The following is a 17081-nucleotide window of genomic DNA, read 5'->3' on the forward strand; positions in this document are numbered from 1 at the left end:
TGTGCATAAATTATGGTTCAAACCTAGACAATACACTTATGCATATTAGTAAAGATTAGTATAAAACCATAATTTATGCACGTTTTTGAAGAAAGGGGCTTTGATAAGAGCATCGTTGTCTTACATATCAAGCAAGCATCATTTCGAAATCTATATTAGTTAATAAGTTATAAGCAAAATGAAAATAACATTAAATCTTATGATGTTAACGCGGGTTGCGTAGTGCCCCTGAAACACTGGAGTGGCCTCTTAAGTGTCCGACAGCAGGCCAGGTCCACTGTCTGTCGCAGTAGTGGTTGGGTTCGAACCCAACCTCTGGAACGTTTCAGTTAATGAGCTCGAGACTGCACACCAAGTGGATTGTAGCTCATTATCCTACATAGTCTCCATCGTTATTAGCCTCCGAGTGCTTAAAACGTGCAACTCCTCTTCCTCGCGAGCTTGTTCGATCGGCTGGTCCGTGCTGTATCGGGCCAAGCAGGAGGTACAGGGGGTGGGGGTGGTTACTTCACCTCGCGCCATCGATACCGCGACCCCGTGACGTCACGCCCGCGCCCTCAGGGCCGAGGTGAAAGGTCACAGCGTCGGAAGCCAGCAGATAGGGCAACTCGGCGGCGCACCTCCACACACTGCTGGGTGGAGAGCGCCGCTATTCTCGACACCGCGGCGTCGACGGAAGGAGTAACAGGCGATTTGCCTGAAGGCGGTTTGCCTAAACATGAATTCGTTACGGCGATTTGCCTAAAGTCATTTCGCCTAAAGGCGTTTCGCCTAAAGGCGTTTTGCCTAACGGCGTTTTGCCTATCGGCGTTTTGCCTAACGGCGTTTTGCATATCAGCTGTTCGATTTGCCTAACCGCAATATGCCTAACGGCTTTTTGCCTAACACCGAATTGCCTAATGGCGTTTTGCCTTAAAGAGGAAAAAGGGGTTTGACTAACGGCGAATTGCCTAATGGAAATTAGCCTAACGGCTTTTTATCTAACGGCGTTATGCCTAACAGCGTTTTGCCTAACGGCGTTTTGCCTAATGGCGTTTTGCCTAATTCCTATTTGGCCAACGGCGTTTTGTCTAACGGCGATTTTCCTAACGGCGTTTTGCCTAAACGGCGTTTTGCCTAAAATTAGGCAAAACGCCTTTAGGCAAAACGACAAATGCCCGACGGAAGTTGTCTACGGACGAAACTTTGGCTGATGCATTTCAGGTACGAAGAGGAACAACTGAAATGGATGATAGGCTTACTACAGAACGACGATGTTTGTTATAGCTGAAACACAGATATGAAGATAAAGATAAGGAAGAAATTAATAAGGACAATGTATGAGATGTAGATGGATACACAGGCCTTTATTGAACGTATGAAAAAATATAATATATATAATTTTATAATATTTAAATATGCTTATAATAGCATTTGCAATCCTGGGTGTGTTATAGCTATTGTTACGATCGCGCTTGGCTGCAGTGCTTGGCATCGCCGCGCTCGTTCGGCCTGTCTGCGCCCCCTTCTACCAGCATCCTTTCCCTGGTATATCGTGTCATATTATCGCGCGACATCCTGACCGTCGCAGCGCGCACCTGCCTCAGATCGAGTTACTTAAAAGAGGCCGCACTGCGGAATAAAAGGACTCAGACATGTTTATCGGCGCGTTTTGTGGGAACCCGATGCTTGTTGCGTTTATCGGCGTTCTTTAAGCAGCCGCCGCGTCCTTTGACAGGACTTACGACGCGTTTCTGGACATTTCGACGGCGAAGGTCACGCGATATCTCGGAGACATGCCCGATTGTTCTGGACGGGAACCCAAGGGCTATATAAGGAGGTTGGGCCGACCTTCGAGAGAGTCGGAGTGAGTGAGTGAAGTCGGGAGTTCTCCCGCGGCGGAGTTTCCGGGCGATAGTGCCGCGGGTGCGGCAGAGTGGCGAAGTCCTTGGACGAAGGTTCCAGGGCAGGGAGTGAGTGAGTTCAGTGGAGTCGGGAGTTTCCGGGCGATAGAGTCGTGGGCACGGCGGAGTCCCGAGTGAAGTTGCGAGCGAGTCGTCATGTGGGATCTCGGCGAAGGGTGTGACGGCGGCGGCGGAGTGCGGCGACGGAGTCCCGCGGCGGCGGAGACCCACGAGGGGTGCTGCGGCGAGAGTTGCGCCGGAAGTGCGGCCCAGCGAGGTGTGTGAAATGAGTGACTGGGGAATTGACATTTCTTTACGTGTAATTAATTATCTGCCAATTTAGAATATTAATTGTAAGTGACAAGTAGTGGTAATAAATAAAACTGTGTGTGTGAAATAAAATCTATTAATTGGGCTATCCTTTACGAACCCGCAGGAAAATTGTAACACTATGATTAGCTTATTTAAAAACTATAATAGCCCTAGTATAATTATTAAGAAACAAATGACAGTATGGGACAGAATAATACTAAGAAGATACGAAACTCCTTGTATGCCCACACTAGGAATAAGATCTAGGAGACAACAGAGTTAAGTCAATTTGTAAACGGAAATATTTGTCGACTGTAGAGGTAACCCGATGGCACAGCCAATAGTCAGGTTTCAGTAAAACCTTTATAGTAAAGTTTTGATTTACCAAGCTTTGATTAACCGAGGTTCCATATTATCCGAGCGGACCTAAAGCGACATTACCGGTACAGACTGTGGAAAGATTTGCTTGAGGACCTAGAAAATGACATAACTTTTGTGGAAGGCAGAAAGAAATTAACGTCAGAGATGGCGTTTAATGGTTGTGCAAATCATGGAGTGACATGAAATAATATACACTGAAGAAAAGCTGGAACAAAAACCCACCACCCCGAAAAATGATACCACCAGGCCTACTGAAAAACAAGATTATTTTTTTATTCTATCCGTGTTAGCTGAGATTTTGCTTATCTAGTGTTACCACGTCGCATGACCTCGGATTATTAAGACTTCACTGTATTTATTTTTCAACTGGGCTTATTGCGTCCTCAACGGCGACGTCATTAATTACGGAAAAAACGCAACGAAAATAAAGAAAATAGTGGAAGGAACCAGCAATGGCCGGTAGTAAGGAATGATCCTAATTTTTCCTGTACGAATTTCGGGCAACCACAAAAAAATGCAAAATGAAACTGTCAGGACCAGGATTTGAACCCAGGCCTCTCGGAAAGCGAGTCTAATGTCTTAACCTTGGAGATAGGAGGGCGTCAGGAGATGACACGCTGTCACGTAGTTGAAGTCACCTTTCCCCCCTTGCAAAGCCATGTTGTTCCGTCTGAAACATTGCATAAACGGTGTTTTAACACGTATGATAAAGGTTTGTAAGTAGGTATTAGAATATCCGTCGTTAAACACAAGCTTCTTCCATAAAATAATGTCATTTAAAGTTATTGCAATAATGCAAACACTACATTTCAGTCAAGTTCTGGGCGTCTAGCAAACATGGCGCAGGCCAAGAATTGATAAAACAAAACTTGTTTACTAGGTTACATGCAAAGTGGCCACTGGTCACTTCGCTCCGTAACTATGAAATGTTTTCACAGCACATTGAAACCTTCTTCGCCACTCCGAGGTAAAATGCTGTAGTGATAAGTGCGAAGGCCGTAGTCGAGGGAAGACTAAACGAGATGATTCTACAACGGAAGACCATCGCCTTCCGCAGTATAGAGGTTAGAGATCAACACACCAAACATTACTGAAGCTGGGATTTTCTACAAACCCAGCCGGGAATCGAACCCAGAAACTCTGACTCGTTAGCGAGGCGCTCTAACACTCAACCGAGATGTCAGACCGACTCGAAAGAAAATCTGTTGTATTGCCACCATGAGTTTAGAAGTGAAACTTCACAGATAGAGCGATGGGAAATTTGTGGGTTCAGCACCCACAAAAAATATTTGAAACACGTGCACAAGTATGCAAGTATACAGATATGCGAGCGTGTAAGACATTATCCGAGTGCAGAAGTATGTTAAGTGTGAGCTGTATCACGTAAACATCCCATCAAGCTCTACTGCTGCAATCTGTGTTTTCAGCAAAGTAATTTCATATCTTCAATAGTGTACGTAAATTTGCCTTCAATTACGTACACAATGGAGGTTCACTCCGAGGTTCACAACTGTAACCCACATGGCGATGAAATAACCCGCAAAAAGTGTCACAGCTGTCTTGACACTCTAATTTTTTCGTTATTCCCCCTCTCACTCCCACACACCACCCTCGATCGCCCCACTCCTGAGCATTGCTCTAAGGCCGGTATTAAAAGACTACACCTGTACCCTAACAGTATTTCTAATGCAAGATAGGACACGGCCAGTCCCTTAAATTTAGAGAACGGATTTTCGTGTCTTATCCGTTGCCGATATGTATCCCAAATTCCTCGCATGCGCAGAGCTCACTTTTTTCGTTGATTTCATCCAGATGGCGGACCATTGTTTGTCACCATGAAATCGTATATAGTCATTATTGTGAGCATCGCGGGACGCACCAAGCGTGTTGGTGTGCCAAATAAAAACTTTATGATAGCGTAACTATCCTGGAATAAATTTTATACACTTTAATAGCCATGGCGAGAAATAATCGCAACTTATAAAAGTACTTGTGAAAATTAGACATTGTTCTGTCTTTGTGCGATTTTGCTGCTATTTCTAGGATTTTTTTTCCCCGTGAAAATGGTATCGATGGTTGCGTAACGTCCGGTAGAATGCGTTGGAATCAGTTTCTAGCCTCGCGCAGGGCATCGTTTATTAAAACTGTTGCTGATTTGTTTCCTTATTGGGATTCGGTTTGTACACGCTCTGGAATACGGCCTGCGAGTTAATTTACGGTTGGATCAACAAGGCAGTGCTTATTCGTCTGCCTTACCCGAACGTCTTGGAATAACGGCCTTAAAGGTTTTTTTTGACGTGACAACGTCTAATAAATCGATGCACGCCGGCTGCACGCACGAAAAAGTGTCCCGTTACGCACATTGTTCCGTTACGCTGTGACCCGTTACGCTCATTGTACGCTTGCGCCGCATCTATTTCTCTTCCACTCGACTGTTTATAAAGTGAAGTGAAAAGTTAATGTGGTTTTCATTGCTTATTACAACAACAATTTCGGCAATAAAGGTTAATAATTCTTGCATTCATAAATATCTTATTACTAGCATAATTTCAAGTATTTATTCTTTTATTATTAAAATAAAAATGATTCAATTTTATTCATAAAAGTATGCAGTCATTTCATAAATGTTTTGTTATGACGTTGTCACGTTAAACTATCGTCCGTAAACCGACTTTACAGACAACCACTTTTTTTTTGCACCCTGATGTAGAGCTACCCTCCTGGCTGTAGAGAAGCAAGCAGGAGTGAAGGCCTGGGTCCACGTGTGTGTTGCAGTGAAGCGGGCCCAGGAGGTGATGCTGTTCGGCAACCAGCAGAACAGGCCCTCCGAGGCCGCCTACTTCCAGGGCATCAAGCGAGGTGAGTCCTCGGCACTGCAGCCCGCTCTGACACTCATTGACCAACCACCAGCCAGGCGAGAGCGGATACTTTCCGTCGTCTCGTCCCGTACCATTCTGAGCATATGTCCCGTTTCAGGTCGGTATTTAATTTTTACTTTTAACACTATTAAACTGGTAAACAAACTTAAAAAAAAAGAAAAAAAACCTATAGTACATACTTTTTGCATAATTATCTCGCAAAGTAGAATTTTTTTGATATTTTCGTCCAATATGGACCAAAGTGAAAGTTTTTTTGGGCCTAAAGGCAATGCCGGTGTCTACTGCGTATGGTTGAAAAGTATTTCAGAAAAATTTATTTAATACCTATAATTAAGACTTTTAAAATCATAAAATTTCTAATTATGTAAAAAAGCCAGGTAAAAAGTTGCGACCATCAGGAAAATCATATTGCCAATCAAAACTTATACCTACTTATCTGTAACAAATTAATTTTACTGGCCATCCAACCATCTCAAATAAATCCAGGTAAGAAAAAACTAGCAATAGTGTTAATAAAAACAGGTTTTTGTTGAGAATTTGTTACTTTGCATAGTTTTTAAGGAATAGAATCCTATAAAATAGTCATCTGAGATCTTTCACAGCTGTGTAAAGACCTAAAGCTCAAATTAATGTATGACTTTGAATGTAGTTGACCTGAAATAAGTAGCGAGAAGTTTATTTAATTCACCACTGTTTATATTTTTACGAATTTTGTCTATCATCTATAGAAGAAAAATATTCAGAATATTTCACATTTGTGTGTCTCCTTAAGAATTTTATTTTTTTTTACTTTTTAAACTTTATTGGCGCAGGCATATAAGGTCACAAAATCAATAGCAATTTAGACATGTGGCGAAAATACAATGAAATTAGATGTTATTAGAGCTGTTAACTACATGTGTGCACATAGTTTACTTTGTTTAGCAATGTGCGGGTTCAGATGATAGGTTGTGAAGATATGGAGGTGTAGTAATCAGTAGGTTTACAGAGGCAAGTTTCGATACCATATCATACGCGAAGATGCCAAAATCGTGATTGCAGCAGACTTTACAGGAGAAGTATGAATATATTTATGCAGTATGGGGAAAACGTGACACAACAAGGCTCAATACTGAATATTAGAAGGAAGTATAGAAAACCGGTTGGGAATCAATTCCCGGGACATAATTCTTTCAGTCAAGAATATTGACAACATTACCAAACATATAGTTGCATTTTATTGGGCCCTGATCCGGCTTTGACAAGACGTTAAATGGAGCCCAAAATACTCATGGAAAAAACATCGCCTACAAAGAAAATTTGTGCCACTAGCTTCCTGAAGCACATGAGAACTGAGCACCGAGACAATGAAACAAGTATGGAAGAGTATGCCACACACACACATCAAGAGAGCAGAGTGGCGGTTATCCACACGAAACGACAAATAAGAAGTTCAGTCGAAGGAAAATTAAAATGGTTCACGTACTCTTTGTTAAATCTCACTGTGCTGAGTCGAAAGAAGGCCGTCATCCAGCATATTTTAAGGTTCTGTCCAACACAACAAGTAGATTTTGTATTTACTTATCATTACTGTTATTTAAGTGCTACTTATAAAATTAAAACTCGATAACTCCCTTGCATTTGTTTTTCTGCCACAAATATTTTCACCATATTTTCACTTAGTGTTATATAATGGGTGTAAACAATCAAGCAATTGATGATAATTACGAATACTTGCACGCCTTTTCACATCCATTTTATTACACTTAGGAAAGTTAATATTGAAATTTTTTTTAATAGAATAACAAATGCAAGAGATGATTCCAGTTAAATTTTAGCAATTGCCTGATGCCGGTTCAGCCTGTCCCCCCGGTGGTCGTCGATGTGGGATGAGGCTCGGCTCGGTCTTAGGGGTAGGTTTGGGCTTTAGTGGCGGGGGGTAGGGGATAGCTTGGCTGATAAGACTGTTCTCACCCTGCAGCTGCTTCCCCCAGATTGGCCAGATTGTGGTCATGGAAGTAACGAGGATGGCAGGCTTCGCGGCTGGTGGCGTGTACGCCTGCCATTCACTGTTCTGGTGAGGGCCCTTCGTCTGGAGTAGCTCTTCCAGACTACAGTGGTTCGGGACCAAATGTGTCTCACAGTTTTCCAGGCGGGCTTGCATATCTAGGTCACAGTTCTGCTCATCACATACCCGTGCTATCAGCATGGTCAGGGTGGCAGATTCTACCTCGGGAGAGGTTGCAGGAGAACCACACAATGCATACAAGGTATGTGACTGCAGCTCTGGATCATATTTGGCGGACTCTGGCCACAGAGGAAGAAGCTCTTCCCATCCTTGATCGTCGTGAAACTCATTGGATGGGTCTGGATGTCGGGACAACTCATCAGCCAGTTGATTCTCTCTCTCTGGAACATGCTCGACAGAGAAGGAAAAACCTTGGAGCATCATGGCTCAACGAGTAAACTTGGACTTCCGGCCCTGTGCAGAGTCGAGCTAGTGCAGGCACTGGCTGTCTGTATGCGAGGTCGTGCTGGTGGTGCTGGAGGGCCCAGACCACTGCGAGGCACTCCTGCTCATTGACATGGTAGCACCTCTCAGCTGGGCTGAACTTGGCGCTTGCATACTTGACAACAAGTTTCTGTACCTTGTTGCTCACCTGGTAAAGGACTATGCCCATCTCATCCTGGCTAGTATCAGTATGGATGAAGAGTGGGCGGTCGGGCTTCAGGCAGGACAAGGTGTGGCAGTTACGACATTGTTTTTTGATGTGGCAGAAAGCATCGTCCGCAGCAGCTGTCCACCGGAACTTGGTCTTCGGGGACAGGAGGTCGGTCATCAGGGCAGTGATTGTCGCGAAGTGTGGACGAATGACTAGAGCCAATTCAGCAGCCCCATGAGTTTCTGAAGCTGCTTCCTGGTGCGCGGCACCGGTTTGTGTTCAATGAGCTCCAGTTGCACGGGCCGTGGCCAGCAGCCCTCCACCATCATGACGTGATTCAGGAATTCAATCTCATCAGCCCCGATGTGACACTTCCTCGGCACGAATGTGAGGGCATGTCTGGCCAGCTGTTCAAGGACCAAGGCCAAATTATAGGCATGGACCTCCCATTTATGTGACAAGATGATCACATCGTCAAGGTAAGCAGTGGCAAATGTGCCAATGTAGCCATCCAAGATGCAGACTATTATGTTCTGGAAGGTCGCAGGGGTGTACTACAGCCCGAATGGCATGGTGCAGAAATGAAAATGCCTACTGTCAGGTTCTATGAACACCATCTTAGGGTGGTCAGCAGGACTCACTGGCACCTGCCAGTAGTCAGATTTGAGATCAATGGTGTGAAGATCTTAGCATCTCCCAGGCTGGTCAGGGCATCACTAATGTTTATCAGCGGTGGCGGGGCTGGAACAGAAAGGCGATTTATCGGTTTTAAATCCACACAAAAACGTAGTGTGCCATCCTTTTTGCTAGCCATCACTATTTGGCAGTTATACGGGGAGGTGCTGGGCTCGATGACCCCATCTCGTAGCATTTTGCCTATCTGTTTTGTATAGTGTCCTGCTCTCGGGGCCCAAACCCAAAACCTTCTCATACGATGGTTGATGTGGAACCATCAGGATGGAGGGTTCCACCATCATCGTGCGATGCAACTTGTCTGCAGTGGAAAAGACCTGTGGTTGGCTCACTTGCACTCGATTTATGAGACCAGTGTACTCATCTGGCATGTTGTGTCGAAGATCATCCCAGCAGGTGACTGAGTGAGGAGGAGAAGGCTGAGTTCGATGAACTCCGTAAATGGTCCAACGGTCATGTGTTCCAAGGTGCAACTGCCTGGCACAAACCTCTATGGTGGTATCCCCCTGGTCGAGCCAAGGAGCCCCAGGATGAGCTCCTCCTGCAGGTCGGACACCACGAGGGCTTCTGATAGACCGAAATGATCACTGATGTCAAGTCTTACCTTGGTGGTGCCCTCTCCCATCGTACTGGTGCCCCTAGTGGCCAGCTGCTGCACCACCCTGGGGCAAGGAGTTACCTCGGCCTCGGGTACGAGGTGTGCTGCGAAATATGAATGACTGGCGGAAGTGTACACCAGTGCCAGCAGCCACTGCCAGTTCGCACAGAGGGGTATACAAAGTAGTCCGGGTCCTTCTGGCCCGAAGTGGCCAAGCCAGGGTGGAGCTTCTCCGGGTCTGACAGCTGATGCCGGGGTCGCTGGTGGTGCTCGGTGCAAACCTGGGGCAAGGCCCGTCGTGGTGATGCAGGCCGGCCCCGCCGTCGTCAGGCGAACAAAGCGGCATGGTTGTTTGGGAAGTCAGGGAGCGGAGACTAGCTGCCTCTCCGCCCCCTATCGACCATTTCCCGATGGCATGGGGTGAACTTCATCTGCCCTTCTTTTGGTGGCCCTGATGTGGCACTCGCGGTGCGAGTGGTACACTTCAAATGGGCAGTATCTGCAGAGGGGAGGCTGCTCTCCGTGGGCCGCCTGGCCTCTGCATCGTTCCTCCGGGCGAGGCTATCGCCAGTCCTGCTGTGGTGGACTATGCGGCACCAGGTTGCACCCATGTGACTCTGTCATGGGAGTGAACATCTCCCATGTTGTTGGTGGTCCTGTGTACGGCACTACCGCCATAGCATCTTCTGTCGATATGATAGCCTGGGTAGGGTTGGTCTTTCGCACCCCCGAGGCTCTGGATGCTAGATGCAGGGTGTGGATGTCCTTTTCCACCTCTCTGGCCACAGTTAGGTACTCATCCACACTTCGTCCTGCCACACTGCGCATGAATGGGCGTAAGTCCAGAAGCAAAAGTTCTACGGTCACCGGGAGTATATTGGCACTGTGTTTGCCTGTCTTCAGATGTCGATGGAGCCGTAGCTAGTTCATAGACAAAGCCTTCCACACTTTCCCTGGCAGCCTGCAGGCAGCAGAACAGCTGATGCTGACAGTCTTCCCACGCGCGGGCATCGTCTAAATGGGAGTCTAGTCGGGTCACGAACTCATACCAGGGCATCTGATACTCGCCCCCCATTGACCACCATTCCTGGGCACCTCCACGACACTGAACAGTCCATCGCGAAAATTGCGAAACTCATGTACATTAGTACAAGTCCTATGCTTGCATGTGCCACACTGGGAGCACTGGGCTGTCTCGTCGAGCCGTCCGGGACAGCCTACTGCCATGCACTTCACAACTGCTGAAATTCCCGCGCCATTAATGTCCAGAATGGTTTTGTCCATGTGTGCGCACGAGCACAAGAGTGTAGCACTATCCCTTCGCATGCTATAATTTCCGTGCAGCTTAGCACAGATCCAGCATATTCCCTACATTTTTATAACTACGGGCGTATATCATTGCATAGTCTCTCGTAGCTGGCCAGCTCGAGCGACGAGCCTAGACATCGGTGGCGAGGCGCAGATAGGTGGAGAGATCCGCCTCCCTTCCCCGCGCCAAGGGGTTTCTTATCTGCATGCTCGCCATCTCGCGCGTGAAAGGAGACACATTGTTTCCGCCGCGCGGCACTGACCGACGATACGCGCACGACCACGATGCCTCATTATCAAATCTGTCCTGTCACACTGCGATGAGATCCCGCGCCATCTTGGCACGCCACTCCCGTTTCATGCTCTCCCAGTCGCACCTGTCCCTGCTCACATCTGCCGCTACCACGCAACAGATTTCCGTGTTAATTCACTCGGCACTAATGTTCAAGTTATAAGTTTTCTTTTGTAAATAGAAAACTAAGCCACACGATTTGGGCGCCAATTTGATGCAGGTTAAGAATGTCCCCTGTTGATCGTCGATGTGGATTGGGGCTCGGCTCGGTTTAAGGGTTAGGGTTAACCTTAGTGGCAGGGGGTAGGGGATGGCTTGGCTGATGTTCTCGTCCTTAGTTGCTTCCTCCAGTCGGCGACCCAGCAGCTCGCGGAGGTGCCTCCGCGTCGTTCCTCCCGGCGGTCATATGTCCGCAGCGCCGCCTCTCGCAACTGCTCCTCTGACCTCAGTACCCTGGTCTCCAGGGCGGCGTCTCGCTCAGCGTGGGTGTAGCAGTCGTCAGGGCTGCTCCGGTTTTCGGCCAGCTCTCGCCACTTGCTTTCGCACATCCGAACTGTCGAGTCGGCGGGCCGCGTAGAGGCGGGCCCTCCCCTCCTTCCACTGCCGGAGGTGTGGAAGCGCGACAGACGCACTCTGCTGTCGCCATGCGGCTGTCGAGGGAACCTAGTTACCGCATATTATAAACGGACGATTGTCACTTGTCTGCACACACACACTGGGCCGCTGCACTGACATCACACTCGCTCACTCTCGGTGCACATGGACAAAAGGGACGGCGATGGGCAACAGCGACCTTACCGACAGAGGAAGGCACGACTGATGTTGTCATGTCTTTAAATAAAATAATGGCATAAAAAGGAAAAATCCAGATAATGTGTGAGACCGAGTCATAGTGGGAGATGTAGGTCTTTTAGGCTCCGCTCAACATCTGGGTGCAGCTCGCTCGAAGGCGAGTGTCTGGAGACATTGGGACGATGTTAGGAGCAGCTCGCTCGAAGGGGAGTGTATGAAGACGGTGAAACGATGGTAGGTGCAGCTCGCTCGAAGGGGAATGTCTGGAGACATTGGAACTATGCTGAGTGCAGCTCACGCGAAGGGGAGTGTCTGGAGATGGTGAAACGATGCTACGTGCGGCTCGCTCGAAGGGGAGTGTCTGGAGATGGTGGAACGATGCAGGGTGCAGATCTGTTGAAGGGGAGTGTATGAAGATGGTGAGGTGAAACGATGCTGGGTGCAGCTCGCTCGAAGGGGAGTGTATGGAGTCGGTGAAACGATGCTGGGTGCAGCTCGCTTGAAGGGGAGTGTTTGGAAACGGTAGAACAAATCAGGGTGCTGGTCGCTCGAAGGGGATTGTATGGAGATGGTGAAACAATGCTGGGTGCAGCTCGCTCGAAGAGGAGTGTTTGGAGATGTTGGGACGTGCTGGGTGCAGCTCACTCTAAGGGGAATGTTTGGAGACAGTGGAACGATACAGGGTGCTGCTCGCTCAAAGGAGAGTGTCTGGAGATGGTGAAACGATGCTGAGTGCAGCTCGCTGAAAGGAGAGTGTATGGAGACGGTGAAATGATGCTAGGAGCAGCTCGCCCGAAAGGGAGTGTCTGGTGACGTTGGGACGATGCTGGGTGCAGGTGACGAGGGCGACGAGGCGGACGACTCGGCCACCAAGTCGCTGCCGGCAGACGGCTTCCAGGACGCCGACGAGGACGCCCCACGCCTGGAGGAGGGAGGCAAGTCGCTCGCGCAGTACGAGAAGGGTTACCGCTACGGGGTCGGCAAGGAGGCGCTGGACAAGCACGCCGAGAACGCCCTGCTCAAGTCTGAGCTGTTCGGCGAGCCGGGTGAGTCCCCGGCTGCAGCCTCCACAGAACACAGTGGGGTCGAGCCTGATGCTCGGAGGGGCCGGCCGCCAATAGGAACCTCAGTGTTGTAACATGGAATCAGTTGGAGCTCTGCTTAAATTATATGGAGGAACGTCGAAAAATATTAAAAATCCTACAGCTAAGCAATGCAATGTAATTCAAAATCTGGCTGAGTCTTAAGGGAAATGAATCTCACTGCTGTGGCCCCTTGACACACAACTGCTGCCATTCTGATGTTCTTGCAAAATTCACTATTAGGGGATCGTGTCGGACTAGCGAGCCTTCTGAACTAGTTCTGCAAGGAGAGACTTTTCTTTAAGAGTGCAGCACAGGGATGTGCCATGTAGCTTACAGTTCTCGCAAACTCAGTTCATCTGGGGAACGAACCTTTACCATTTATTAGCTATCTGTGACGTGGACCAAACACAGCACATGGCCAGTTGCTCGAAATGAAAAACAGACTTATGGTCAATTGTACTAACTTCAATCACTATACGCATGACTCCTCTTATATATCGGCCAATCAAATTAATTTCATTCTCTTTTATTTATTTGTTTCGAATAATTTCATAATTGACGAGAAGGATACATCGCTAAAAAAATAAAAATTTAGACAACTCCACATAACATGCTCCTGTTCTGTTGCCTTTTCAATATCCCCCATGCAAAACAGTTATCAACAAATTCTGATTATTTAATTTTTAATCACACAGGCTATCAGTTAAGGTTACACAATACACATATGCAAATCATGTGTGAATTTTGTTCGACAGTTTATCCAACCAGGGGCAGGCCACAATTGCCTAGCGAAGTTATCAGCTCAGGAAGGTACTTTGTTGTGCTAGTTATAGTCCCCAGCAGATATAGTTTTACTGAGGTTTAGTGACATATGTAAGTTATGCTTTAGGTAATTTGAACCATATATTTAGAGCAGTAGCAACTGGTAAACATATATAAAAATGCGGGCATTCACTCCGAAGGGAACTAGGTTAATTTCTGGCTAATGTAACAGCAATGCACATTGAAGGCTATGGTCCTCATGCACATATTGTCATGCGTAAGAGCTAGCAGTGTTTTGACTGGCTGTCCAAACCAAACAACAAATCCAATAAGCATTTCTCCTCAAAACATTCACCTATTCGCAGTTCATCATGGCTTCGGAAGGGGGAGAAAAAAACATATTCGTATTTCGGAACTAGCAGAAAAGTGTGTGCACAAATATTTTCTGTGTACACCAAAAAATTGAGGCTGTGCCCAAACTTTTATATTTTTTTCTTTTAAACTTTCCATTTATGAAAGCCTTTAAACAATTTCCAGCCTCATAAAAATAATATTTTAGGTGTAATCCTTCTTATTTTGCCTCGGGAGTAACTAATATTATGTGTCTCTTCACTCTAACAGTTTATCAGAGATATAAACTTAAAAATAGTCAAGGGGCTGGTAACATTAAAAGTACAGTGAACATCCTTTTACTTAAAGCAAATGTTTTGAAGTAGTTAATGCTAAACTCATACAGTCACTATCTATATTGCACTGTTTCGTTAGGAAGGGAGATTTCGTGGCGTTAAACTTACATATGAAAGAATGAATTTAGATTCTAATACAAGCTGTAGAATAATAACTTCGCCATTATAAAATTAATACAATTGAACATTTAAAAAACCCATTTAGTAGTTTTTGAAATACATTTCCTTAATATAATATTATTAACTTCTATAAAACATTTACAATGTTATATTTTGTGTGCAAATGTTATGATAACCACTTAAAAAAAGTCAAAATTATATTTTGTACTCTTGCCAATGTAGGAAACGAAATGGTTTGGTGTTTTGTATTGTGGTTCATGATACACAATGCAGTTTCTACTTAAATTTACAAATAAATGTATACAGACTTAGTAAGTATTTTTTCGTTTCCAAGATAAAAAGTATCTCTTGTTCACTATTGCTATAGTTACATTGCAAACTATAGGTAAGGATGATGGGAATTTGCAATTTATACATCCCGAATCTGTACAAAACCTGGGTATTACATTTTATCATAAATATGGGATCTATCAAGTTCTAATACTACGTTACCTTCGTCTAGAGACTAAAAAATTAAAGTATACACCGTTCTCAACTTCACAATTTTTTTTAAATTAATCACAAACATTATTATTACGTTATTTAAATAATTAATGTAATGAGGAATTGTATTGAATCATAATATTTATGAGGAATCATTATAATTATTCAAGTTCAGTATCTTACATATAGTAAATATTATAAAACTAAATTTTTAATTCGATAATTCTCCTTATACATAAAGCTAGCAATCAAGAAGTTCTCGAATAACTTACCTCATTTTATAGAATTTATAGGTTACACCCAACTACTCCAGCTTTCATTATTTCTGTAAGAAGCCTCTATGTATAAACCCTCTCACTTCTCCAAGTATTTACAAAATATACAATTAAGCTACCTACTGAACAAGCAAAGTTTTCTACACAAATTTTAGTGTTGACACATATTATCAGTATCATAGTTTTTTTTTGCGCTAGCTGTACAAATTCTTAGTTATTTACAAAACTTTCATAAACTAATCAATAAGTAGCTCTTCTTATTAAAGATATGACATCTTAATGTATATTTCAGCCAATCGTTCATTGACAGGATAGGAATAAAACAAGACTTGAGGCTTGGACCATTAGTCTGCTGAGAGAGTGGCCACTTGGAACCAGAGATCTGGTTTACTTACCATAAAACACACGATTCGTGGAAGCTTCTCTGGGTAACCAAGGAAATTTCACAACGTTTCTATCAGTTCCACATACACCAACAACATTCCTCGCTACGACTTCCTTCCAAGTGAAATAATTGATGAACAATTTTTGGTGTATTTTCCGAATCTGGAATCGTTTTAAAATAATCGGATTTTCTAACCTATTCATAAACCTTATTCGTTTGAAATATTACTTTGTATAAGTTGATGCGAATTCATTTTAAATTATTATTCAGTAGTAACACTATACCTAACGGCCTTAAATTGACTGGATTTTCCTTTAAGGAACATAGACGCACTACCAACATTTTCACTGACCTCCAGCTAACGACCCAACGCGTAGCAGGCAACGCCTCTAGTCTGTGGGAGGTCTGAAGGCTGCCAACGAAGGTCTTGCCTCTTCCGAATGTCGAAAGCCCATAAATCGTGTCCCTCTAAATCCTACGCCTTCCCAGTCCAGTGTTTATTCCTCCATGAAACCTCGATGCTGAACCCCCCTCACCCCTTCGCATCATAGTGTGGTGTCTGGCGCAGGTCATTTATCACTCGGAGATTCGTCGAATAAAATACCCTCTCCCTTTTTTGTTTTTTACATTCAGCATCTTCCACCGAGTCTGGGAGGCATCTTCAGCATCACTTCTTCCACTGTACTATCTCTCCGGGACTCTTCAGAAGCAGTTTGTGCGCGCATCAAACACAGTGGAGAGCCAGTGGTGGCTGGTGAATTGTTGCAAGATGGGCAAATGCTCGACAAAAAAGGCCGTAATTTGGATTGTGACAGGCTGAATTTGAAAAAAAAAAGTCAGCGTTTGTGGCAGTATTGTTAATGGGATACCCATTATTTTTCTTGATCTAAAAGATAAACCAGAAAGACTTGGAGGTTAAAAATGAACCATAATCATCAGTTAGCCGTTAGAGAGTAAAACTGACATTAGCTCGTGTTGCAGCCAATTAAGATAACAAGTGATAAAAAGTGTAGTTTCACGAATTAATTAATCCAAAAGTCTTAGCGCTTGCCACGCATAGGACAGGAAGTGTGTTCCTTCAATTCTGGGTAAATTTACTATGGCTCTGAAGAAAACAATATCAATTCAGGGGCATTACTCTCATGAAGAAATGGTGAAATTTATGTAGAGAAGGAGAAACAAGTCACACGTGGGAACATTTATAACTCAGTTCTGTATAATACCATGGAGGTGCCTAAGCATGGATCATTGCCGCAATAAGGGATTGACCGTGCGGTTTCTAAGCACAAATATTCAACCATCGCAATACAAAAATATTTTATATCCTGGATGCGTAGCAAAGGCCTTTGCTTTTATGAATGGAACATAGAAGCATTAGTTTCACTAGCTGAAGGAAAAAAAAAGAAACAAGCCAAATAAGCAATTATGAACACGACTTTCATTCATTCACTACATACCACTGGTGTGAGATTATAATTTTCGTAGCATAGAAGAAGGGAAGATTC

At 44.9% G+C, this 17081-nt stretch overlaps 1 protein-coding gene across 2 annotated transcripts in view; it reads left to right on the forward strand.

Moving 5' to 3' along the window:
* The window catches only part of LOC134533717 (prohormone-2-like), a 121801-nt gene that overhangs the window by 71956 nt on the left and 32764 nt on the right, over positions 1-17081 (forward strand). For both annotated transcript variants that reach the window (XM_063371296.1, XM_063371297.1), the window contains exons 3-4: positions 5352-5435; positions 12617-12826. In XM_063371296.1, coding sequence (XP_063227366.1) covers positions 5352-5435; positions 12617-12826 — 294 coding nt within the window. The remainder of the gene's footprint in view (positions 1-5351; positions 5436-12616; positions 12827-17081) is intronic.

Source organism: Bacillus rossius, chromosome 7, assembly GCF_032445375.1.
Source record: "Bacillus rossius redtenbacheri isolate Brsri chromosome 7, Brsri_v3, whole genome shotgun sequence".
Lineage (NCBI taxonomy): Eukaryota > Metazoa > Arthropoda > Insecta > Phasmatodea > Bacillidae > Bacillus > Bacillus rossius.